General features: G+C 43.9%; 1 protein-coding gene across 6 annotated transcripts in view; it reads left to right on the plus strand.

Annotated features, from left to right (window-relative positions):
• Positions 1–26,865, plus strand: part of ano3 (anoctamin 3) — a 111,428-nt gene that overhangs the window by 33,537 nt on the left and 51,026 nt on the right. For 3 of the 6 annotated variants that reach the window (XM_069181812.1, XM_069181814.1, XM_069181813.1), the window contains exon 3: positions 26,609–26,803. In XM_069181812.1, the coding sequence (XP_069037913.1) occupies positions 26,609–26,803 (195 nt within the window). Of the gene's footprint in view, positions 1–150; positions 509–26,608; positions 26,804–26,865 lie in introns of those variants that run through there. The other 3 variants (XM_069181815.1, XM_069181818.1, XM_069181819.1) reach the window with 3 other exon arrangements.

Consider the following 26,865-nt stretch of genomic DNA (forward strand, 5'->3'; position numbering starts at 1 on the left):
ATTTACTCAGACGTGAAACGGGCAGAGAGGAATACACAAATGACAGTTTTTACACTTTGGCAGTTGAGCTGTAGCTGCGTGTGCTCTGCAGTCGAGGATGAAATACGACATGACAGGTCGCTCATCTTAAGATCACCAGACTCCATGTGTGCGTGTATACTGTATATATTTACATTAAAAAAAAGACCAGTTCACTTTTTTTTGTGACTCCGGTTCGTGTGAGGGCCTGGCGTAATTCTGGTCCTCCCTCACTCCGCGTTGTCATGACAACCCCCCGCGGACCGAGGAGCTGGCTGAGCTGCAGCAGGTGCCGGGGCTGCGCATCGCTTCAGTCAAGCGTCGGCAACGGGAAGCTCCGACGCAGTCGTAGCACATAGGTAGTCTTGTCTCCGTTAGGCTGGGAGTGGTATATAAGGTGTATTGAGAAGGGGAGGGAGACTGAGGTGCCGAACACACGCCGCAATGGTGCACCACTCCGGGTCTATCCAGTCCTTCAGACAGCAAAAGGGTTAGTAATGGTTCTTCTTCTTCTTATTGATAAGATGCTTTTTTTTTTTTTTCCTTTTTCGTTGCTTTTTATTAAGGCCGGTGTCTGAAAGCACGCTGCATAGGGTGCCTTTCTCCTTGAAAGACCGTTGCACGGCTTGGTGCAGTTTGTCACTTTTTTGGGGGGACGCTGCGCCTGGACCGCGTTTCTCCCAAACTAGGCTCGAACTTGCTGCAGCGCCGGCTGGAGCCGTTACGCGAGAGTGAGTTGGTGGGGTTGCAACGGCTGTAATAGCAGTGATACTGTGTTATTAATAATCCATTTATCCCTTCCTCACTGCGTCCACGCCTTCTCTCCGAATACACCTTCGCTTAATTGCCCTGCCTTTTGCTTTTTGAAAGATGATTTACTACCGTTGCCTGGATATTAGCACTGTGCCGCTGTGTTTGCCGGTTCCAGTCCTGACGTGCGCCGCCGGGTCTAGTCCTGACGTGCGCCGCCGGGTCTTGCGGTGTTCATCGCAACTGAACTTTTGTTAGTTTCATTCATCAAGCGCTGAAATTGTATTGTTGGTTGTATGTTTTTTTTTTCCCCCGAAACCGTTTCAGTTTTTAAATAGCAGCACGGGGTTAGAAATGAGCACGAACGAGCTCATTCTGTGTAGTAGAAATCTCAGCCAGGGGTCCAGCTCTCCGCAAGGTTTGTCTTTTCAATAACCCATGAGCCCCTGCAGCACTGAGAAGTGTGTGTGTTTGACAGAGTCATTGACATCCGTGTCTGCACATCATTAACCGATGAAAGGCTAAACACAGAGAGCTGTTCGGAAAGATGCAGCAGAGGAAAATGTATACATTCTGACAATATTATAGTCACTATGTTTCTGGGAAATGACATACTCAGAAGACGTGGCTATAGAGTAGAAGGACAATTTAAAAATCGATTACTTTCTTCAATTAAAGGTTATAAAAAAAGGTTCAACTAATTAAGAGCCCAACTGCAACAACAACAACAACAAAAACAACAGAAGGGACTCTAAAACCAAGACTGACTGTAAAACAGCTGATAAAAACTGTTCTGCACTTACAGAAGCAGAAGCAATTTACAGTAGTGCAATGTAGTGAAGGTATTCCCTGCATTAAAATTTGCAGGTACTTTGTGTTAATAATGTTTGTAACATATTGGAAATTGAACTTCCAACTGAGAAATGTATCTCTGACCATATCTCAATAACAAAACAGGACAGTATGAGTTCTGTAAAACATGTTTGGAATAACTGAGAGCTGTGAAGCTTTTATCTTTTCACACACAGGCTGATGGAGGGTTTGACCTCCCAGGGATTCTGGGGATGTCTTGACACACTAGACAGTAGCTTTGAGCTGGCTTTTGTGCTCAGGCTCTGAGGAAAGCAGACAGCTCCCCGATCTGTCGGCATTCAATATGAGGCTGCCACTTCACCCTGGGGATGCACTCTGGAACAGATAAAGATTTGTAATGATACTAAACCATTGGAGTTTATTACTTTGAGAACCCCAGTTAAGAATTGTTATTAGACCATTTGTCCTGTCTAGCCTGTTTTAAGTGGCTTGTAGTTAATTTAGCAGAAGTTCTCTTTCAGGTGGTTCTTGAAAGGAAACCGGGGTATGAGCTTCAAAAACATGGCTGTTTTGCTTGTTCCAGGGAATTCTTTCCTATACATTTTAAATTGAACGTTATCTTTGTTCTGCCCATCCCGTTTGGAATAGCCAGAAGGATGTTTCCCATGCAGTGGTTCACGGCTGTTAACCTCGTAACCACACACAGGAGAGAACGAGGAAGTTTGGACTACTCTGCCCCGCCCACCTTCGAACCACTGGTCAATTTACCCCCGACAGGCAACACAGACCTCTCCCAGAGTTTCAGGATAGATTGGACCAAAGGTGCTTTCCACCCCCAACAGCACAGTGGATCTGCAAGTGCACTGGTGGCCACAGGGGGTCGCTGTGTCCCCGAGAGAGCCAGTTGTGCGCCTTGGCTTGGGACAGCCCAGTCACAGTGGGCTTGTGACCTGGCACAGTCTCAATGATACACAGTTTAGCTTGCACCAGCTCATCTCACCCCATTGTCATCTGAACTGCCTCTGTGGCTGTGTGACGTTCTTTCTCCTGCTACCTCCTTAGTAAAGCTCGTTTCAAAACTCATTACCTATAACTTAGGCTTCACTCTCCAAACGCTGCAGCTGTAAAGAGTAAGGAACATCTGAACCGCGTTCATGTGAATGGTTCTAGATTGAGACTTAATTATGTCTGGTATTCTAGGGCTTTGTAATTATGGATATTTAAACCTGGAAATCAAGTTGGATTAACCATGTCACTGTTGGAAGAAAAGTGTGTTGCAAGTTACCTGTAGTCTTTGTTTGAAGGGCTTTCCCAGACAAGTGGCCAGGTGATTAAACTAAAGGGCTTGTTTCCAGGAGGTTCCTGGTTCAAGCCCTGGCACTCACTGCCAGCAATTTGTTGTGCATCACCATCAGCAAGTTCCTTAGCCCTCTTTGTGCTTTACATCACTTTATGAACCCTTTACAATTTCTTGCATTGGGAATTTGTCTTTTCGCAGACCCCAGCTTGCTCTCCATGAGACACACAGACAGGGAGAGAAGCTGGGGGTCAGAGCGCAGGGTCTGCCATTGTACAGCACCCCTGGAGCAGTTGGGGTGAAGGGCCTTGCTCAGGGGCCCAGCGGAGTAGGATTCCTCTGCCGGTTGTGGGATTTGAACCGGCAACCTTCCAGCCACAGATCCTGAGCCACAGAGCCACCGCTCTGCCCCAGAGTTGCTCTTCACATGAGATCTACAGCAAAGTGGCTCTGCGAGACACCTTGCATTGCTAAAAGCAGTGATAAATGGGTAAATTTGTATCTTTGCTGCTGTAACACAAAGCTATTTTATTTTCAATTTGCTGCCCTTCCTAGCTTGCTGCTGGGCTTGTTGATGAAATAGTGGATTCTGAATCTCCCTCACTAAAGAGCTATTTTTGTGTGTGTTGGGGGGGGGGGGATTTTCACAGTGCTTAGACTCACAGACCTAGTCTATAGGAAATTAGATAGAGGTTGTCTGTTTTATACAGACCTCATGATCCATGCTGCCTCCTCTCCTTCTCTAAGAGAAATGTGGAGGGCTTCTCACTTGCCGCCTGGACTCCTGGATTTCCCCTTGTGATCCGTGCAACACCTGGTTGAGTGTAACCCCAGCTGCATGATTAAATGCTGTGCTTTATATTTTCAATAGGCAGTTACAGTGAAAGGATTTTAAAGTTTATGCTGTTGACACTGTAAGCAGATCTACAGTAAAGAGCAAGGGACAGCAGATGAAGGCAAAATTCTCCGAACACTTTTGCTTTCCCTGAAAATCCTAAAGGAACTGTTTAAATACCACTGTGAGTAATGAAAACCGTATCATTTAGAGATCTTACCAGTTGCATGTCAGCAAATGTAGAACTAGATGTTACTGCGGTAAAGAAATATAATGAAATGAAACAGAAAATTAGGCAGTCTATTTCTACATTAATAAATACCGTATAGTCATCATCTGCTGCCTCGCACTTACATTTTAATTGTTGTTCTAGCAAGTATTAATTTTAAATTTAATTAGAATAAAGTGATTTAATCAGTTACAGTAATTAAACATATTTATCTTATATGTGGCAGGTGATAATGACTTTTCCATTTAATTTGTTAAATTGGGCTGCATAACAGAACATATCCTCATAATCCCGAATCTCTGACTATAAGGGGATGAAGAGGATTTGCAGGTGCTTCGAGACTTTTGCTTTCTGTGCCTCTGATGTGGAGGAGTAGGGCAGTTAGGCCATCAAGATGTATCTCTCTCATCCTAGCGTTAATCCCGCATCAGCAGGGTCTGCTTGTCGGCCCGTCTCCATTTGGTGGTTTGAACCAAATCTTTGGGCTGACATTGCCATTAAATGCGACCGAGAATACTCCAACCAGCACGTCGCTCCGCCTGCCCACATGGGGGGAGAACAAAGTAGCCAATTTGCTACTTTGTAGCCATAGATGGGGATTATTAGGAGGCCATGATTGGTAAGGACCAATGGGAAATTTGGCCAGGATGCCGGGGTTACACCCCTACTCTTTTCAAGAAACACCCTGGGATTTTTAATGACCACAGAGAGTCAGGACCTCGGTTTTACATCTCATCCGAAAGACGGCGCTCGTTTTTTTTACAGTATAGTGTCCCCATCACTATACTGGGTCATTGGGACCCAAATGGACTGCAGGGTGAGCACCCCCTGCTGGCCCCACTAACACCTCTCCCAGCAGCATCCTTAGTTTTTCCCAGGAGGTCTCCCATCCAGGTACTGACCAGGCTCACACTGCTGAGCTCCAGTGGGGCTGCCAGCTGGGAGTTGCAGGGTGATATGGCTGCTGGCTCAAGGCCATCAGAATGTCTAACAATTTGAATATGGGAGTTAAGTTGCCAGCTCAGCTTGTTGTGGTTTTCATGGTAGTTACTAACACAACAGCTCAGGAGACAAAGAGCTTTGTAAAGTGGAAATCAAAAAAAGAGTTGGTTTCATTGCCCACAAGAGAAATGTTGCCTGTTTTATCCAGTTATTGCCATACAGGGAGAACACACACATTAAGCTATAGAAGAAAAAGTGCTGTTAGGATGTTTTTAGTGACATTAAGCCACTATCATCTGACTGTTTATATTGTGTCCGTTATTGATTCAAGAATAAATTCCTGTGTCACAAAAGAGCATTAACATTTTACTACTGGAGGAATGGATTTATTTGTTTTGGAATTATCTGCCAAGTCTGTTTCCCCTCATGTTCCTGAAATCTTTTTTCTCTTTCTTGTGAATGTAATACGTCTACAGCATTGGTACCATGCTTTTTACCCAAGGTCAGCGAGAGATGCATGAGAAAAACAATGCTAATGATTGATGTTTTATCAGCGCCTCATACACAGTGCGATAATAGTGCCGCGAGGACATATGTTCTGTATCGAATGAGGGTTGGATCTCAGTCAAGGCCACGTGTTAGTTTCCTTGCCAAGATTCCACAGTGGGGAACACGTCTCTGTTACAAGCAATGAAAAGGGTTTATAAGTTAATAATGAAACTTGTGGTGATTTGATTTTGTTGAGTCGTGTAACCAGAAATGACAGCGGCTGTTAAATGCATCGTTGGCTGTCAAATGCTCAGGATAGATCTTTCATTAAAAAAAACACAGGCTGTCAGAAATAAACTCAATTAAAAAAATGTAATAGTCTTTATTGGGAGAGCTGGGTACTGGCCGTGACAGAGGTGGCACAGGGATTCTTAGTTCGTACTCCATCTGGGATCTCTGGTACTAACTGGTAATAACTGGAATGATTAATTACCTAATTTAGCCAATTTAACTCATTCTGAAGTCTTAAGTGCTTGATTATTTGAAAACTGCTCCAAAACAGAATGGTTTATAGACCCTGGAGGCAGGGACTCTGCCTCTATGCTACTGTATGAATAGTCCATCTCATTTCCAGTTCAGGTACTGTGTAGAGAGATTCCATTTGTCATTATAAGTGCTGTTACAGGAATTGCTTGCATTTATATAGCACTTTTCATCCCAAAGGGTCCCAGAGCACTTTACAGTACACACTGTATGCAGTGGGAGAGGACTCATTTATCCACCAATGAAATGCAGCCTCACCTGTATTATATCATAGTATATCATTATGTTCCACTGCAGGTGCCACACTTTGCTGCAGATCAGGTGGGGAAGTGAACAACTACTTCACCAGCTAAATGAAGAGGGAACCTTAGGTGTAAAAGATTGTGCAACCCCAGGATGGAGTTTAGCCAAGACAGCAGGCTAAAGTACACATACCTTTATGAGCGGTGCAAAGGAATTTCTAAAGACCTTAAGTAGACAGGACCATGGATTCATGCCTCCTTTGAAGGAGGGCATGTCCTACATCACAGTTTCCCAGGTCACCATACTGGGGCTTTGGTTTAGTTTGGACTGGTCCTGGTCCATGAGAGAGTCCGACGCCTACTGGTCCACAAACATCGCTTACTGTCCAACAGGAGCTTGGTTTTTCCTTGGGCTGCTTCCTCTCCTTCTCTAAGAGAAATGTGGAGGGTTTCTCACTTGCTGCCTGGACTCCTGGATTTTCCCTTGTGATCCGTGCAACACCTGGTTGAGTGTAACCCCAGCTGAATGATTAAATGCTGTGCTTTATATTTTCAATAGGCAGTTACAGTGAAAGGATTTTAAAGTTTATGCTGTTGACACTGTAAGCAGATCTAAATACCAAGGGACAGCAGATGAAGGCAAAATTCTCCGAACACTTTTGCTTTCCCTGAAAATCCTAAAGGAACAGTTTAAATACCACTGTGAGTAATGAAAACCGTATAATTTAGAGATCTTACCAGTTGCATGTCCGCAAATGTAGAACTAGATGTCACTGCGGTAAAGAAATATAACTCCCATAAATGAAACAGAAAATTAGGCAATCTATTTCTACATTAGTAAATACCATATGGTCATCATCTGCTGCCTAGCACTTACATTTTAATTGTTGTTCTAGTAAGTTTTAATTTAAAATTTAATTAGAATAAAGTGATTTCATCAGTTACAGTAATTAAACATATTTCTCTTATATGTGGCAGGTGATAAAGACTTTTCCATTTCATTTGTTAACAGAACATACCCTCATAATCCAGAATCTCTGACTATATGGGGATGAAGAGGATTTGCAGATGCTTTGAGACTTTTGCTTTCTGTGCCTCTGATGTGTGTGTGGGGGGTCTCCCATCCCTGCGATCTTCTGAGACCCAGACAGATCTGGAAATAAGTTGGTAACACTGCTGTCACTAACGAAACAGAGGAAGAAGAATACAGCAATCTCTCTTGTCATCTCCCCTCTGATGGGCTGTACATCTCCGGTCCCCTCTGGCCAGGAACCTAATTCAGAATGGCTCACACTTCTGAGTTGCCGGCTGTGTTGTGTTTTGCTGTGCTATTTGAAGAGGTAATGTTTCTGTATCGAATTTTGTCCCCCACATCTAGGATAAGGTTCTTGAAGCCTCATCTACTGAAACCTTTAATGCCAAGAGCGATTTTTTTTGCAAGTACTACAAGCCTCCCACCTCCTGGATCATAGTACAGTACATCAGAAGGTGTTAAAGCACCATGTGGATGTCAATCTGTGCTTGCCATGACCAATATTAGCATCATGTTCATAAACAGGCTGGCAGAGACAGAGTCTCAGTAGCTGCAGGGCAGTCATCTCCGTTGTGTGTTTAGATATCTCTGATCCCCATGTTCATCAAGAAATCACAGGTACACATCTTACAGGAGACATTAAGGGGAAATTAAAATATGTATTTATTATATTACCTTTAGGTTCAATATATCTTACGGGTTGAAATAAACCTTTTATTGATGATATTTTTCACTAGGGTGAAAGACTTAGAAAACCAACTGATTGGGGGTTACGTTGTAAAGTTCGCTTGCCTGATACAAAAATGTTCATGGACATATCATACGGGATTCCAGGATTTACCCAGTTGAGACAATAGCAACACAAAAGATTCTTGGGATGGAATGCTTAAACATAGGGAATGCCCTTGCTGTTCTCCAACACATGCATCCATGTCTCTTATCAACACGTGGTTACAGACATTCAACCTGGCCAAATGTGGTCACCCAATGGACTGTTCTTCTTTGCATATCTGTGCTTCTTCATTCTTCTTCCTGTTAAAGGAAATGGCATGCTTAGATTTTAAATAATTAGTCCATATATAAGTGGTTAAATTCCTGAGTATCTGAATTAGGTTTGATGGGGGTGATGTACTATAAAAGCCCAGAATGAAAAACCATAGGAAACCTACCAAGAACATCCCTCATTTTCAGTGCAGGTAAATTATTATTCCTTTGCAGAATTTTATCTGTTCCGGAGAGACTTTATATGCAATTACCAGATGGTGGCTCAGATATTCAGGCAAGGAAGATGTCAGAAATGAGTGCCAATTAAAATCACCAGTCCTTTCAAAAATAAAAATAATGAATACGATCAGCAAGACACCTAGACATCTGAAAGCAGAATGAGCAAAAAAGCCCTAAAACAATATCTGAATTTCTAAAGTGTGTGTGTTTTTTTTTTTTACTGGTGCTGCTGTTGTAGTGACATACATGAACAGAATTTATGTAGAGCCTGCCAGTAATCTGCCTTGATGAAAAGCATTTAAGAGTAATTATGTGCAGTCTTTATCAGTGGCCTACAGTATCTATCTGCCATTTGGCAGCTGTGCTTCATGTAGCTATAAGAAGGATTTCTTTATACACAGTAGTGTCTGTCATCCCAGTGGGATCCCAAGGCTCACTGCATGTAGGTTTGCACTTCATTCCCCAGCAAAGTGCAGTATCCACATGGGTGGCACATGCCAGAGCGCACTTTATCCAGGGCACTCTTATGAACAGTGCCAGGGGTTCTCTAATGACCGGGTAGAGGGGTGGAGCGGTAGCACTGTGTCTCAGGATCTGCGCCTGTGGCTGGAAGTTTACCAGTTCAAATCCCACAGCCTGCAGAGGAATCCTACTCTGTTGGGCCCCTGAGCAAGGCCCTTAACCCCAACTGCTCCAGGGATGCTGTACAATGGCTGACCCTGCGCTCTGACCCCAAGCTTCTCTCCCAGTCTGTGTGTCTGTCTCTCATGGAGAGCAAGCTGGGGTATGCGAAAAGACTAATTCCTAATGCAAGAAATTGAATATGGCCAATAAAGTGATCTTATCTTATCTATCTTATCTTAATGACCAACTAGACAGGACCAACAGTCCAGTCTCTCAGTCGAAGGGCAGCTCCACCTAAAGCGCAGGGTCCTCATCGTTTTAGAAATGCTAAGAACGTCCTCGGTCCAAAGAGTGCCACCTACTGGTCCACCAGCTCTGCTTGCAGCAGCAACCAGCTCCATTAACCTTAGGTTCTCTGGGGTGACCCATTTACCGGAGGCCAAGCCTGGCAATTGTCACAGGTGCAGCAAAGTCACTAAAAGTGTGGCCAATGTAGTCATAGCGATGGACGGCATGATGGAGAGGGTTCTTGTGTTCCTCCGTCCATCCACAGTGTGCTGGGTGCCCCTGGGAAGCTGACGCCTCCTCAGTCACAGCTTGGTGCTCCGTTAAACAGGTGGCGTTCCTGCTGGCATCTCTCCTGTGCTTTTCCCCCCAGGAGAGAACTTCTTGCTGTCGCAGAGGGACAGAGGGCCCCTCTGTTAGCGTTCTGCGGGACCAGACTGTCTGAGCCCACGAGGAATCTTGTGGCAGACTAAATAAAAAAAAAAACCCACACACACTTAAATCTCTGAAAATCCGAGATTGTTGCAGAGTCCTACGAAGAAATTGGTCTTTTTATCGTGCTGTTCTTGAGTGTGTGTGATGGGAAGGAGGGGGATTGCAGTTCTCGGAGCTGCTCATTTGTAGCGTAGTACAAGTGACCTTGCTAATGTCACATCTGCTGTACAGAAATGGAATAAGCAAGTCTGCATCATGACAGCAGGTCAAGTCCTGCGCTGCACTGCGTGCTCGAAGTGCCAGCCGATCACTGACTAATAACCAGCAGGCCTCTGTTCGCCAGCTGTCTGTGCAATAGCCTGCTCACAGACGCTGAAGGATTGATGCGACTTTTCTCTTTCCTCTGTCACTGCAACGTACAGGATATTAACAGATTATCCAAACGGTATTTCTTTATGATATTCCCTGAAGCGTTTCTATCTCCGAAAACTACGTGAACGATGAGGGACGAGGGGAGTGCATGCCCATAAAAGGTTCAGTAGGGTGTAGACAGATCTGATGACAGCACCGCAAAAAGCAAATAATATTTAAGCCAGTTGGTGTCCTTGTGTGAGGACACTGCCTATTGCATCACAGTTCGGCAAGGGCTTGAACTGCGATGGGTGGCTTTAGGGACATTTAATTTTGAGCATGTTTCCACAAGAAGAGGCTTTGCACAAATCCTGTGTCTGTCGTAGATGAGGGTAGTAGTTGCAATGAAAATCCTAAGCAAATCGCAGGCAAACCAGGTAGATGAAGGGTGGCAGTGGTGGAGACCATGAACAGCCGGCTAATCTCCTTAAGTGATGCAACAGGAAGGCCCTGTCATAACTGTATTATGGCCCTTAACTCCTCTAACCCCAACAGTGTTTCTGTGCTCTGGGCTTTTGAGAGTCTCATGTCACATGGCAGAAAGAGGTGGTCTGAGTCGATGACCTTTCACTCCATTGACCCCCAGCAGTGCTGTCTGTGAAAAGATTGCTTATGGTTGCCACTCCCTGAAGCAGGGGTGATCAATGGACCAATAAGTGAATCAATAAACACCAGACTCACTACAGAAGCACACATCCCATTTTTCCTTTCAGCTGTAAGATTATGTAGTTAAAAGTAGAGGCGGCTGCCGATTGTCTCAATTGTTGTTAATCAGTTTAACACTTGTTTTGTTTTGCTGTTGCCTCGCGGCAACAAAACAACAGCAAAAACAACAAAACAACAGCAAAACAAAATTCACGCGCTGTGCGGGTGAATGCCATTATAAGGTGTGAAACTTGGACGGGTCTCTGGTTGCGGTGTCTTTTGGCTCAGTGTCGGGTCAGCTTCCTTGAGAGCTAGCAGGCACCAGAGCGCAGAGCAGCGAACCCCTTGAGGAGAGAAGCAAATTGCAAAGCAAACTGGAATGTGTGACAGCAGCACTTCACACAGAGGAGTGGGCAGTCATGGGTGACGCAATGAGCGAAAAGCCGTTGTTCAGTGGCCTTAATTATAATAATAATTGCTGACACTTATGAAGCGCTTTTCTGGACACTCCACTCAAAGCTCTTTACAGGTAATGGGGATCCCCTCCACCACCACCAATGTGCAGGCCCACCTGGATGATGCGACGGCAGCCATAATGCGGCAGAACGCTCCCCACACATCAGCTATTAGTAGGGAGAACAGATTAAGGAAGCCAATTCATAGATGGGGATTATTAGGAGGCCATGATTGGTAAGGGCCAATGGGAAATTTGGCCAGCACAGCGGGGGTTACACCCCAACTCTTTTCGAGAAATGACCTGGGATTTTTAATGACGACAGAGTCAGGACCTCGGTTTTGCGTCTCATCCGGACGACAGCGCCTTTTTACAGTGTAGTGTCCCCGTCACTATACTGGGGCATCAGAACCCACACAGACCGCAGGGTGAGCGCCCCCTATTAGCCCCACTAACACCTCTTCCAGCAGCAGCCTCAGCTTTCCCAGGATTCTCCCATCCAGGTACTGACCAGGCTCACACCTGCTGAGCTCCAGTGGGCTGCCAGCTGGGAGTTCCAGGGTAATATGGCTGCTGGCACATTAATGATCAAATATTATATTATCACATTAATTATCAAAACTAACCATCCTCCTGTGGCAGTGCATGCATCCTCAGAGACACCAATTAGCAGATCACTACTCAATGTACGTCACAATTGTTTTTGGCTTTATTGATTTATATTGTGATATAGACCACTTCTCTAACCTCTGCTTCTTGTGTTCTGCTGAAAAAAATAAGGGAAACAAACAAGTAAAAATATGAAGATATGATGTTTGTAATGAGACATGAGGAGCACATGGCACCATCATTTTCATGAGATTATTCAGTGCAGGCCAAGAAAAATTGGGAAGTTGATCAACATCAATTAGTCACTTGTTTTTCATCTTTTGTGATGGGTGTACGCTTTGGTCTTCTGCATTTTGTGAATTAGAGCTTGGCGGTCTGTGTCTGACAAGCACCCACTTTTAACAAGGGGCTCGTAAAAACGAGAACACGCGGCTCATGAACTGTTTCTGAAAATAGAAAAGCAACCCAATGGCGCTGCTAAAGTTTCACTGGGGAAAAAAAAAGTAATTAACGTAGCAGTAAGTTGAATTAGCATTTCCTCGGTTCGATCCTCTTTTTATTCCTTAGTCTTCCTGCGGGCCCTTATCTCTCCCAGGCAGCCGCCAGTCCCCCTGTCCTTCTGCATGAGCGTGACCAGCCGGTCCCTCTTCAGAGAGGGGAGTGTCGTCGCAGGCCGGAGTCTGCTGCCTGTTACAGACGACAGTTCCAGTCTGCCAAGCTGTTCCTTCCTCTTTCGGATTCGCCTGCTCCTTGCCAGCTCTGTTTACAGTGCGTGATAGTTACAGGACATGATGGATGGCAAAAACAATGGTTTTATTGCCCCTTCCAGGACCAGAAGCCAAGATATTTTTTTGCCTTCAAAAGCACAAACTGCGAGACAGAGAGAGAAAGCAAGACTGACATGTATAATATGATCAAGGCGTTTTCCAGTGATACCAGGGCTCTTTAAGCACAAGAGCATTCAGTTTTGTTCCCCACAAGAGGAGAACCCTTGAAGAAAGAGAGAACTGGGAAAGCATCTTTACTGCCCTTGGTGTTAGGGCACTGACCTCACAGAACCTTCCCATCTGGGAGAAAGAGTGCTACTCCCTTATCTACTATCCATTGTATCCCTACTGTGATATCGGCCATTCGTCAGCGCTTTACAAACATTCAAGCTGTGCCGTTGCCTTAGAAGCTCCTTTCTAAGTTGTGTTGAACGTTGCTTTTTAAAAATTTTATACACACTGAGGGGCATTAACATAACAAATGCTATGTGTTCCAGTAGTCTTTTTTTGCGTTTTTAATGTCTGTCAGTATATAATAATAATCTTTATTTCACATACTGTAGCACCTTTAAAAGCAACACTCACAAAGAGGGAATCTAACAATTGAAAAAGCAAATTACTCATGAGTGCCATGATAATACCGAACAGGAGGATATCAATACTATATTATAATATGACCGAGAGAAACAGGAACGCATATTGGGATGTTGGGTTTGAATGCAGCATGTCAAAATTCGAGGAGTTTTTTTTTAGAGTGACAGCTGTAGCTGTCGTAAGCAGATTTTTAATCTCCTTTTACTAGCTAATCCCGAACAGCAATGACCCGCGACGAACTGCAGATCAACAGCGAAATAATTCCACGCTCTGCATCTGCCCTGCGATTGGAAGAAAGACATAACAGACAAACGAGAAATGATTTCTTTCAAATCTGCAGTAAGAAACTGAAAGCTGCGAGACAAAATCCATCCCACTGCTGGCGCTTGAATTAAAAACCTTTCCTACCGCTTTCCTAATATTTTACTGCTGCTGAAAAGGAAAAATAATTCTGTAAGAGAAAATGAGTCCATGGATGTTTAGTAGATATATATATATGAGGTACGTAGATATAAGTTGAATATTTAATAATAAATCTTAAAACTGTTCTGATTGATCAGGGGTTTGGTATTCTAATACTTAAGGTGTTCCACCCTTAAATTAGTCCACATGTTTTTTAAGGGGGACTATGTTTTTGTACTGTAGTTATATAGGAAGTGCTGGAAGTTGGAATGCTTCTTCAAGCAAGAGGAACTTCATCCCCAACCACACTCATTCACTATTCAAGTCCTAGGTGTATCTTGTTCTTGGAGGGTGAACACACAGGCACTGACACTGACAGGTTTGGCACACCTGCTGGAATGCCTCTGTATGAGTATTTAGCATGTTTTTAGTTCAAAGTAGGCAGCTACGTGAGCGTCACTGCCGAAACGTTGTGTTTCTTTTCTTCTCTTTTCAGCGTGGAATAAACCTTTAATAATAATAATAATAATAATAATAACTCCTTACACTTCTATAGCACTTTTCTGGACACTCCACTCAAAGCGCTTTACAGATGATGGGGATCCCCTCCACCCCCACCAGTGTGCAGCCCCCTCTGGGTGATGCGACGGCAGCCATAGTGCGCCAGAACGCTCACCACTCATCAGCTCTCAGTGGGGAGGAGAGCAGAGTAATGAAGCCAGTTCAGAGATGGGGATTATTGGGAGGCCATGATTAGGTTTGATGAGGTACATATTCTAACGAACGCTGGTCCTGACTCCCGTGAAGTGCGTAGTTTAGGACCGTGTGCAGACGGTGTAATCCGGAAGTGACTGGAGTAGGGCTATGGGGAAAATGCAGTGAGGAATGGAAGGGATGGCGAACAGGGGGCAGTGCCGACAGTGATCGGGTGCAAGGGGGAAGCGCAGGCGAACAAGTCCAAAAATCTGGGCGCAATCCAAAATCCAAAGCTGGGTGATCCATCCGAGACAAAACAGGGTTAAAATCCAGACTTGCGTGCTTTAAGGCTCTGTGTTGGAAAACGTTAGGGTTTTTTTCATGTGTTGAGAAAAGCAGAAAAGAACTGAGACTTCCATGACAACGACTTGAAGTTGTTCAAAGCCTTGCGAGAGAAAAGCTCGGAAGATTGCTGTAGCGATTATTTTAGCAAGTCAGCAGCTGCCTTAGAGAACCTCTGCAGAGCTGCTCTTGAAAGAGATCTGCATATCTCACCCCCCTTCCCCTCCTCCATTCACAGGTGCTGCTCTCATCAAATACACACTCTCACACTCAGATCTTTCAGGAAATCTAAGGGGTGCAAGCTGCAGAGGAGCAGAACAAATATGTTTTCTGTATGTTTCCCCTGTTGGGTGTGTTTGTGCTGTGGAAATGAAATGACAGAGTTGTGGACACTGTACAAACAAGACGTCCTTGCCTGAATCCCAGATCCCATGTCCTTCTCTCGTAACTCATTGCCAGCAGCTAAGGCGAGTGGATAAAGGCAGAGGGACACAATCAGAGACAAAACAAATATGACATATGTTTGTGCATGAGCATAATGCATGTTGCATTGCATTGTAAATAATAGAAATAGTGTAATTACCATGGTTTTTATCTCACCTACAATATCCTGATTAGGATTGTGTGTGTCTTCTGTGTTGTCAGTGTTACGGACCTCTTGCTTCAGGTTTAAATGGCAATAAGGGAATCTGTAACTGGCTAGACCTGAGCAAGTGGGAGGATCGTAATGTCTAAGTGTGCAGTAATTGGCTTGACCTGAACAAGGGGGAGGGGCACTGTATTTAAGTGTGCAGTAATTGGCTTGACCAGACCAAGTGGGAGGGTCATAGTGTTTAAAAGTGCCTCTGCCCTGTGTTAATCGTTGGGGAAGAAGTAGTTGGGAGTTTTCAGCCTCAAAATAATTTAAGGCTGTTGGATATTTAGAAATAGTGAATAGTTGAGATAATGGGTGGAGGAAGAGCTCCACTGTTTGGGGTTACCTTTCAATAAAATGTCTGTAGTTCGTTTTTGCTGTATTTTGAGACTCACGGTGCTGTTTTCGTTTAACTAACATTTTGTAGATTTTTGCACAGATCAGGTATCAGGTGAGACAGTGCAGATGAGTTCAAGGTGTTAAGACACATTAAAGAACAGATGGGAATACGCAGAGCTGAAGCCCAAGATACACAACACACCATTCTCTTTACACAAAGCTGTGGTTGTATTTTATAAATGTTCATCAGGTGTTCTTTAAATTTGGGATTAGTGTGAAGACAGAATGCAATTCAAAGTCAATTCATTTACCCTCCTTGTATCACCAAGCATTTGACATTGCCAGAAATATTTCTGTGTTTTTGTGTTTTTGTGTTTTGCTATTGACTGTTTGTTATTGTGACTTGCTTTACAATTACCTCTGGTAGAAATTCGCCCTTTTTTATAAGGTGTGATTTTTATTAAGTGTTTGGATTGCCTTTATGGAGGATAGGGGGTAGAGAAACACAATGATGGATTAGTAGTATAATCGGGGAGAAACAATGAAATCTTTCCTGCCTTTCATATATCTTTCTTCTGTCAGAGCTGAGCTATAATGCGGAGCCCACAAATGGCTGTGCTGTTCCATACAGTACTTTTGTAATATCTGAGGCATTCTATAGAATTGAATCTATGAATGGAGTGGAACTTCAGATTGGCTCAGGGGTATCTTTGAGCAATACTATCTTTCGTTTCATTTGCCTTTTAACAATTTTATGCAGTAAAGTGGATTTAGCTAGGAGCATTACATGAAAAAAATGTATTCCAGCATATACAGTATGCTTGACCGACTCATTTTCTGATTTCTGGTGTTTAATGCAACAATCACAGCATTTATGGAATACAGAACCTATTTGTAAAGAGTTGTTGAGAAGGGTTATAGTCTATACACGAGTGGAAGCATTCTATAAGTTTAGATGTTATCTGAGGAGAGCTGTGATCTATGGACAAATAAAAGAGCTCTGTAGGCTTAGAAGTTCTCTCCTCCAAATACACCCAACTGGTTCTTCTGTGAAGAGAATTTCACAGGCAGAGCATCCGTGTCAATCTGCTGAAGCTCAGTTAACTCACTGTCTGTTAGGTTAATGATTTAATTGCAGAAACAGTGGCAGTAACTGTGGGGAAAAAAACAGCCTTTTTTATTCAAAGGGAAGTGGGAGGCTGTGTGCAAAGCAATTTTGTTCTCCATTAGACACTTTGCTCTTTGATTGAGGTATCAGAACACTGTAGGCGTCCTAAAAGAGGTGGGTGGTGGACCCTAGCAGCTATTCACAAAGAAAATGAAACAAGCACGCAGTACATTTGAAAGCTGCTCCTCACTTACTTCACTGCAGTGTTATTTTTTTTTGCGTCAGACAAGTCTGCTTAATGATTTTTCCTTTCAGTTATTGTGCTTACCATTCTTGGTAATAGCTGATAGATTCCTTTTCGAGCTGTTAAGAGTCAATTTTCTTAAACTCCCAATTTCATGATTAGTGGGGCCAACAGGGGGCGTTCACCCTGCAGTCCATGTGGGTCCTAATGCCCCAGTATAGTGGCGGGACACTGTACTGTAAACAGGCACCGTCCGTCGGATGAGACGTCAAACCAAGGTCCTGACTCTCTGTGGTCATTAAAAATCCCAGGGCATTTCTCAAAAAGAGTAGGGGTGTAACCCCAGTGTCCTGGCCAAATGTCCCATTGGCCGTTACCAATCATGGCCTCCTAATAACCCCCATCTCTGAACTGGCTTCATCACTCTGCTCTCCTCCCCACTGAGAGCTGGTGTGTGAGAGGACTGGAGCATCATCCAGGTGGGGCTGCCAGAAAGGCGCTATATAAGTGTAAGCAATTATTATTATTAGTAGTAGTAGTAGTAGTAGTAGTAATAATAATTATGATTGGAGATTGTTGAGCAACTTTGTTAGAGAAAGGGGTGCATGTGAAAAGCCATTTATCCTTACAAATGATGTGTTTGACAGGGGGCTGGAATCTGCAGGACTAGGAATCACATGTGTGAATTCATGTACTGTAGTGGATTCTACGAGACCATTGCCCTACAGCAAATGAGAAGAGTGTTCTCCTGTTTGCAGAATTGTAAGGATATCTGATGAACTCTGGGACTATGGAGGTTTGGAACACTGACCTGGTTGCTTTCCCAGGAAAGTCTGCTTTCCTAAAGATGCACTGGGATATACAGTAGATTTTACATTAAAGATTAACAGTTTTTGTGAACAAATCAAATATTATTTAAACAGCGTTGCAATAATATACAATAATCTAATTGGTGGTCAGACAGTCCATTATAAAGTGATCCCGAGACATTGAAATCAAGATTTCTCTCTAAGGTAGGCTGCTCCTCTCAAGAGACCAGAGACCAGCTCTGTCACACAGAGCTGCATCTCGGGCTCTGAGGGTGCAGGGCTGCAAAGCTGGTACTGTTGAGAGTGGGAGCTGTTGAGGTTCCTTAGTGCAAATTCTCTTCTGGATAGGTGAAGCAGTCTTGAAAATAATTCTGCAGGACAGTAAAATACACAGTGGTGCAAAATGGTGTCAGTGGGTATGCAGCAGCTTGGAAGCCTTTGCTTCAACCATTTTGCTTTTTGTTTCCTCTCCTCAGCAATTCTGGTTCCACTTTTTCCAGCCCTCTTCATCTAGGGCGCCTGCTCTTTTGATCTGGGGATGCCCCGTTCTGTTCTGAAACCAGTGATTTCTAGAATTGTCCCGTTACACTACCTCCATTGTGAAAAGTAGGGTGCAGACTAGGGGCTAAAACCTAGGGGGCCCCAAGTATAAGCCTGCATCTCATCCTCTGAGCATGGTGCTTTTGAACCAAAGCTTTTAAGCTAGTTTCCCACTTATTTAATACCTCACTCTAAAATGTATGAAGTGGATTGCTATGAAATTGTTCAGTTGCAGCTCTTATCTTGGTTGCCTAGGGCTCTGCTTGCTTTTCTGCACATATTATTCCACTCCTTCGTTGACTGTGACCACATCGGGCCCTTCCTTCCTGCTGAGCCTATTTCCTCTTGCTCTGAACCTTAGTCATACTTTAAAGAAAGCAGTTGCGTTCATTGCCTTTATATGTTCTTAAATAAGATCACTTTATTGGCCATATACAATTTCTTGTATTAGGAATTTCTCTTTTCGCATACCCCAACTTGCTCTCCATGAGACACACAGACAGGGAGAGAAGCTGGGGGGTCAGAGCACAAGGTCAGCCATTTATACGGCGCCCCTGGAGCAGTTTGGGTTAAGGGCCTTGCTCAGGGGCCCAGCAGAGCAGGATACCTCTGCCGGCCACGGGATACGAACCGGCAACCTTCCAGCCACAGAGTCACCACACCGCCCTGCACTGAAAACATTCAAAGGCTATTTGTGGTGCACATCCATTGTCATTCAGATCAATTTTTGAAATGCAATGCACAAGTATCTCAGGAAGCTGGGCTTGTTGTGCTTTCCTTTAGAGTGCTTTTGTAACACATTACCACCTACTGTATCCTCTAATCATCCTTCAGATTCCCTCTGTCCCTATTTATTATGCACAACACCATAAACTTCTGATACTGTTTTCCCGGTAAGTCGCTTCTCGGATGGACCAAGGAGCTGTGGGGTACCAGCTGACGCCCCAGTTGTTGACAGAGCCCCCCGTCTGGGGAGTGCCAGGACAGAGCACTAATGCGCTTAGTTGATCCGGTTCACGGGTCTGCAGTCATTTGCTCCTTGAATTAAACCATCAAAGGGTTCTTTCATCCAAAGCCTTTTCCTGTGTGTGTTTTTTTATTATGCTCCTATCCCAGAGGGGAAAAGGGGAAAACTTACCGTGCTTAAATAAGAAAGCCTTGTTCTTCCCCAAAGGGTCCTGTCCCATTTTCATATGGACTATATAAAGTCGACCCACCGCTGTGTGGAACAGCAATGGTGGTGATGCTGACGGGACCGAGTTAGGGACTGTAAATCTCAACTTTAAAATGTACAATGTACTCAGCTGAGAATATCCACTTTCCAGCTACAGATTTCACTGCAAAGCACTGGCCAGTACAGTTTCATATGGAAGACAAGAGACAGCAAAGTGTGTCACTGCATTGACCAGTACAGTTTCACATGCAAGACAAGAGACAGCAAAGTGTGTCACTGCACTGACCAGTACAGTTTCACATGCAAGACAAGAGACAGCAAAGTGTGTCACTGCATTGACCAGTGCAGTTTCACATGCAAGAGAAGAGACGGCAAAGTGTGTCACTGCACTGACCAGTACAGTTTCACATGCAAGACAAGAGACAGCAAAGTGTGTCACTGCACTGACCAGTACAGTTTCACATGCAAGACAAGAGACAGCAAAGTGTGTCACTGCATTGACCAGTGCAGTTTCACATGCAAGAGAAGAGACGGCAAAGTGTGTCACTGCACTGACCAGTACAGTTTCACATGCAAGACAAGAGACAGCAAAGTGTGTCACTGCACTGACCAGTACAGTTTCACATGCAAGAGAAGAGACGGCAAAGTGTGTCACTGCACTGACCAGTACAGTTTCACATGCAAGAGAAGAAGTGGCACAGCAGCAGCTTAAACACTATAAGAGCTCCAGACCACAATGTTCCCAGCAGCAAAGCCGAGCTGATGAGTTAGAAAAACCACCCGCTTGATCAGTAAGACATACTGTACAGTAGCAGCTGCTGATATTACTAATACTCCTACTACTAATATTATTGTAAGTTATATATTATATTATTATTTTTATTATTATTAATAATGTCATGAATAATAATAATGTAATAATAATTAATAATTTAATTTTAGTCTACTTCAGTGGAGCATGCTAGTTCTACAAACATACTTCAAGCTGTGCCCCAGGTTAGTGATACTGTTTCCTGGGGAATAGATCAAAGGCGATGTTAAACCCTGTGGGAGTGGAGGGGAAATTAAACCGGGAATATGATACCACTCATACTGATCCAGCGCTTTTAATCTGGATTTAACCTGCTTTCAGGGAAATAAACAACTGGAAAGAGATGCTAACAAAAGCACAATGTTATTACTCGGACATCAGGATAAAAAATAAATCACCATTTCTATCGTTATGGAATTCAGCCCATTCAAATGATTTCACTTTGTCACCATAGGTTTTATTTCTTGAACCTTCCACAGCCTGGACATTACTGTGTTTTGGGAGCCATATTGAGTTTGGGTTTGTCGAATTGGTACAGTAGAAAAAAATATTGCACAGCATGTGCCCAGCAGAACACCTTTATGTGTTGCACAGGACACACCATACCTGATGGAATCCTCAGTTTCTTTTAGCTGGTATTGCACCATTCATAAGCATAACACCACTATGTGCATCCCTGCTAAAATACATGACTGTGACAGCAGATTGAAACGTACCCGAAACCGGTGTGAGTCAGACTAGGAGAGTAGAAGTGGTCGGTGAGCGAGGTGCAGTCCTGTGACCGTGCAGAGCTTTCCTCTCATGGCAACAAGATTGACTCCAGTTCTGCTCGTTGCATCTGCCTTCAGATGCTGGGGCTGCGTGTCCTGTAGATTTTAGAAGCTATGGAGAAGTAGATCACTTACATGTTGAGCCTAGAAGGTGGAGTAGCAGAATGTGGCCAGCAGGTGGCAGGTTGCCATTACAGCTCTCAGTTGTGATCAACCCTGGTCCTGAAGTGCTGTGTTCCTGCAGGTTCTAGAGGCACCATTCAATGAGCTCCTGATAAGGACACTGCTGATTGAACTCGTTATCCACTGAATTGGTCCAATTACGTCCCGCAGGTGGAAAAAACTCGAAAACCCATGCAGCACCCGGTGACCAGGGTTGGCTCATATTCCAGAGCTGTTGTGCTGTGCGTTAGAAACGGTGGCAGTAAAAACATGTTAAAATTAGACGTGCTTGACAAAATGAGTAATTCAGTTTCCTGCTGTGCATCTCAGTGGGGGATTGTGATTTATGGTCTCTGTCAGGCCGAGCTGGAGGAGGCTGGGCTGGTGGCAGATACAGCGTGGTGCTGAGGGCTCGAGTCCGGATGGGCCAGGGCTCTCCAAGACGGAAAACCACAGGAGACACCACGAGGAAGATAACCATTTTTCTGTTGTTAATAACATGGAAGCAGAATGCTTAGTACTATTTTCATTCATTGCTCAGTGTTTGTTGATGGGTTTCAGATCATATGAATGTCGTTTAATTGTGCAAGAATTGCACTGTGCTCCAAATATCGTGCATTTTTCTCACGGCCCTTTCATTCTTTCTCCCATTACCCATTCGTTGTGAATACAGAACCATCAATAATGCACTAACCCATTAGTGTTAACCCTATGGTAATGGGGAATGGAGAATCACTAAAATGATTTAATACTGTGTCCAATTGTTTCTCGTGCAGACATTGCAGATAGTAAAGCTGAAGGCGGAGGAGCTCCAATCAGGGTCTTATTTTAATCTGGTTCTCCTTCTCCTCACAAGGAGAGCTATAAAATTGCATCAAAGTGGTGTCTTACAGTAAGATCAATATCACATTTCCCCTCTGAAGAGTCAGGGTTTGTTGTCCAGATGAATAATGTATTGTCTGTGGTGTTGCACTGTGTATGGAGTTGGTGACAGTGATCTGTGTTTCATAGATCCTGTGTCTCTGAATCCTGAGATGGAGAGTTTCCTGGCCTGTGATACCCTGTACAGCTGGATTTGTAAAGCCTGTCAGTGCTCCTGGTATACTGAGAGTCCTGACAGAGCCACAGAGTAAAGCAGAAGAGAGAACCCTATATTTTAAATCAGTCCAGTGCTAAATACTGTATACCTTTTTTCTTATTTTAGAATGCTGTGTACGTCTCTCAGATGAGTCTCAAAACATTTCAGTTCTGTCGTTGGTCTTGGGCTTCAACAGTGTGAGGACAGTCTCCCTAAATGGTGTTAATTTCCTCCATTAATATGTCCAGCAATGCTGAACACCCACCTCAGGTCACATCCTGGTGCAGCTGCTGAGCAGTTTGGGATCAGGCGCCCCGGTGCTTCGGAACTGCGCTGTATCAGAAGCTTCTGATTTATTTGTGTACTTTTTTAACCTTTTCATGCTGTTGCAGCACATTCAGCTTCCTGTCACCTTTTTGTTTATTACCTCCAAAATGTCAGAAGCTCCTGTGAATAAATTCCCTATGCAAAAGCATCGGCAGAGGTACATAGCAGGCGTCTGTAGTTGCACCGCAGGAACCGAGATAGAAAAGAGCAGCATATTGCAAGTGTGGAAGGAAAAATCTGAAAAGCATTGTGACATTTTGAATTTCCAGACTGTGATTTGGAAAATCTCCAGTTCGTAGTTGCTGTTGTTTTTTTTTTCCATTTTAAGAGCAGCTGCAGTCCAGAAAGTTCCTGTTATCTGCAAACAGAATCACAATAATGTGCTCAGATGGGACTGTGCTGCAGGAACTCTCATTATGTTCATTACTGGCATCATTGCCAGCTCTGTAATGGCTCATTGCATTTTTTTAAGTGCTGTACAGCGATGCACATCTACTCTCCTTTTTCATAACCACTTGATTTAATCATAGACAGTTTGAAGAACTCTCATTAAAATGTACACTCCTGCAAACTGGCATGGCTGAGCAAGCTTTTACTCTTGGTCAGCAGCCTGGCAGGGATGAAGGAATCTTTCAGAAGTGGACTAGTGGGCCTCTTGTTGCTGTCAGTGGGTGGATTTCAACTGGAGAAAGAACAGTGATGAATTTAGATCAGCAGGATGTGGAGTAATATGCAGTTTTTCAGAAATGTCCGGCTTCAGTATACAGTACTTATTCTGCTGAATTATTTTATCAGAATAATTTATTTAATTTAACTCTGTTATGTAATTTACAGTGAACAGGAGTTAAATGGTTTACATTAGTGTATGTGAGAAGTCATTTTCACATTAAATAAAAACATGAGCTTCTAATGTACCAGTGTAATTACAGTATCTAAGATGGACAATTTCAAGACTTGCTTTGAGATCAGAGACTTTTGCTTTGTCCTTTAAGGCTTGAAATAGTTATAGACAACTCTTGGTCTATGCTGAAACAGAGTTTTCTCTGACTCTTAAGCAAGGCATTCATTTTGATTGACAATGCTGAATCAAAGAAGGATTTCACTGCTTTAACAAACGAAGTCAATCAGAAAAGAAAATGAAAGTCATGTGATAAAAGGAACAAGTAAAGGTTTATTCCGTGCTGGAAAGAGAAGAAAAGAAACTGTGGGACCTTCTTTGACCCAGAGAAGGTTTACTTGTTCGCTTGCAGCCTACGCATGCTGACGCAGCTACTTACTTGAACTACATAATTTAATAAAATACAACAAAAGGAGAATAATTAACTCCATCAACAAAATGCAGCTCTACTAACACAGTAGTTATTGAAAGTAGTTTATTGATAGTAGTAACATCAATAGGAATGTAAAAGCAGCAGCAGCAGTAGTAATAATAAAAATTAAGAAAAACTATTTGTTTAAAAATATAACACACATCTTGGATTCTCCTACCATGGTATCACTGTTTCTGTGTTCTGTCTGAATGGGAGGAAATTCTGTTCTCTACCCCAAGAAGAGAAGTTAAATATTGGGTAATAGTTCTTGAGAATAAATTGGTAGGAATAGTGGTTTGAGAAGTGGTACCTTTAACGGCCACGATCTTTCTGATCTCTCCAGCTGCATCCCATCCTCACAGGGGGGTTTCAGAACTGCTCTTGCAAAAGACATCCGAAACCAAAATGATCCTGAAACTTGGATCACACCTTCCCCTTTCTCTAAATGGCAGGCTCATCTCCTCCTAAATCCTCTCTTTTCATTTGCAGATTTCGGCTTCAGACCTCTCGTCCCGTTTTCCCTGAGTTTGGGCGTTCACTCTCTCCAGTCTCATGCCTGTTTCCTCCCTGCTCCCCACCCCCTCTTAACCACTCTGTCTTTTATTCTCCCTTGCTATATGTATTTGCTACTTTCCCTCTCCACAGCCAAAATGTTGTTTCTTTTCCTTTCAGCACGGAATAAACCTGTTCCTATGTGTGCACATTTGTCTCATAAGAGCATAGGCTGTACAGTAATACTGGAGGACATGCCTTGGAGCAGCCATTATGATCAGTAAGGTTGTGGGATTACCCTCAGGCTACCCAGCCATGTTGTTGAAGCTGATCCCCTGGCTTCTTTCAAGAAACAGCTGCATGAGATCCTGGGATCAGTTAACTACTGTCTTCTGAATGGGCTATATGGGCCAAATTGCCTCCTCACATTTTTAACTGTTATGATCTCTTATCTCTTATGTTCTCAGTAGCAGCTCCTGTGAGACTTTCATCCACACTCTCACAGACAGTAATTGCACATTGCAGTTTTAGTCCTGAACATCCTGGAAATGAGCCCGCCGAGCTGAACTGACCCCTAACACAAACTGAAAGAACCCTGTTTCATACACTGTCATTTACTCATTGTTAAATCCGAGAATTGTTAAATCCACAAAGGAAACATAAAGGGGAGTTTCTGAAAGCCAGCTCATAGTTCACAATAGCTTCTGATAGTTGTGTTATAATACTTTTTAAACCGCTGTGTAATATGATTTGTATGTATGCTTTACTGTATAAGCATATTCTATCAATTGAAAATTTAATCTGTGAAAAACTATTTATCTAACTGCTTTATCTTCATATATGTGAAATGTATATATTTTAGAGCTTAAGTTTTATCATATTTCCTTTTTTCATTATATCATGTTAGCTTGCCCAAAGGGTTAGGGCAGCCAGTTGACCTTGGACCCCAGGGGTTTTTTCTCTCCTTACGAAGGAGTTTTGGGTTCCTCTCCTCCGTTGTCTACTGGTCTTTTCTGTTCTGTATTGACAACATGTCTGGTCACTTGCACTGTTAAGTGCCTTGAGGAAACCTTGTTGTGAAAGGCGCTATATAAAGATCAACTGAATTGAATTTTTTTTTTAATCTAAGAATGGAGTATTTGCTTCGAGAACATTACCCACTCCCATGACTTTCGTGAAGCTGTTCTCCGCTCTGCAGTCAATGCACTTCCACGTAGTTTCCTCTTCTGTCCTCTGGTTTGTGTTTCACTGTTCGCTGTGATGAAATCCTCAATCCTTGTCAGTGTCCTGGGGGACTCTGGATATTTGTATCGGGTTCCGTCGTAGTCTCCTCTGCTCAAGACTAAAAGATTTGGTTCCTGCGGCCTGTCGGTGAAGGATAGTCCCTTCTTCCCCTACTGTATGTATCTCGTTACTCTTCTCTGGTCTGATTCCAGAGCAGCAATGTCTTTTCTATAACTTGGGGATGTAATAAATAATAATAATAATTGCTTTCAGTTATATAGCGCTTTTCTGGACACTCCACTCAAAGCGCTTTACAGGTAATGGGGATCCCCTCCACCCCCACCAGTGTGCAGCCCCACCTGGATGATGCTCCAGTCCTCTCACACACACCAGCTCTCAGTGGGGAGGAGAGCAGAGTGATGGAGCCAGTTCAGAGATGGGGGTTATTAGGAGGCCAATGGGAAATTTGGCCAGGACTCCGGGGTTACACCCCCATTCTTTTCGAGAAACGCCCTGGGATTTTTAATGACCACAGAGAGTCAGGACCTCGGTTTTACATCTCATCCGAAGGACGGCGCCTTTTTACAGTATAGTGTTCCTGTCACTATACTGGGGCATTAGGACCCACACAGACCACAGGGTGAGCGCCCCTACTGGCCCCACTAACACCTCTTCCAGCAGCAGCCTTAGTTTTTCCCAGGAGGTCTCCCATCCAGGTACTGACCAGGCTCATACCTGCTTAGTTTCAGTGGGCTGCCAGTTGTGAGTTGCAGGGTGATATGGCTGCTGGCGTAATAAACATAAGATCACATGGTTCTTAGCTCTTCTCTTGCACGTTGCCTAGGAATGTTGTCTCTGCGAGCTCAGGCAGGTGGCTGACGTGCTGCTCTCCCTCCTCCCCTTGCAGTCATGCACACCAGCATCAGTGAAATCATCAGGGAGAAGACGGTGAGGCCCTCACGCCGAAGTCTGCCCTGCCTGGTCCAGAGCCAGACTCACCCCCAGAGCCTCAACAGGGTCCTGTCGGCCCACCCAGCCGGTCAGGTGACGGCGCAGCCCCCGAGCACCAGCCCCTCCGTCGACAACGTCGCCTATGGCAAAGGTCAGTCTCCATGGTTACTGCCACACCCCCTCCCCCTGCCCCGCCCACAATCCCACAGTGCT

This window comes from Lepisosteus oculatus, chromosome 21 (assembly GCF_040954835.1).
Source record: "Lepisosteus oculatus isolate fLepOcu1 chromosome 21, fLepOcu1.hap2, whole genome shotgun sequence".
In the NCBI taxonomy this organism is placed as follows: Eukaryota; Metazoa; Chordata; class Actinopteri; order Semionotiformes; family Lepisosteidae; genus Lepisosteus; species Lepisosteus oculatus.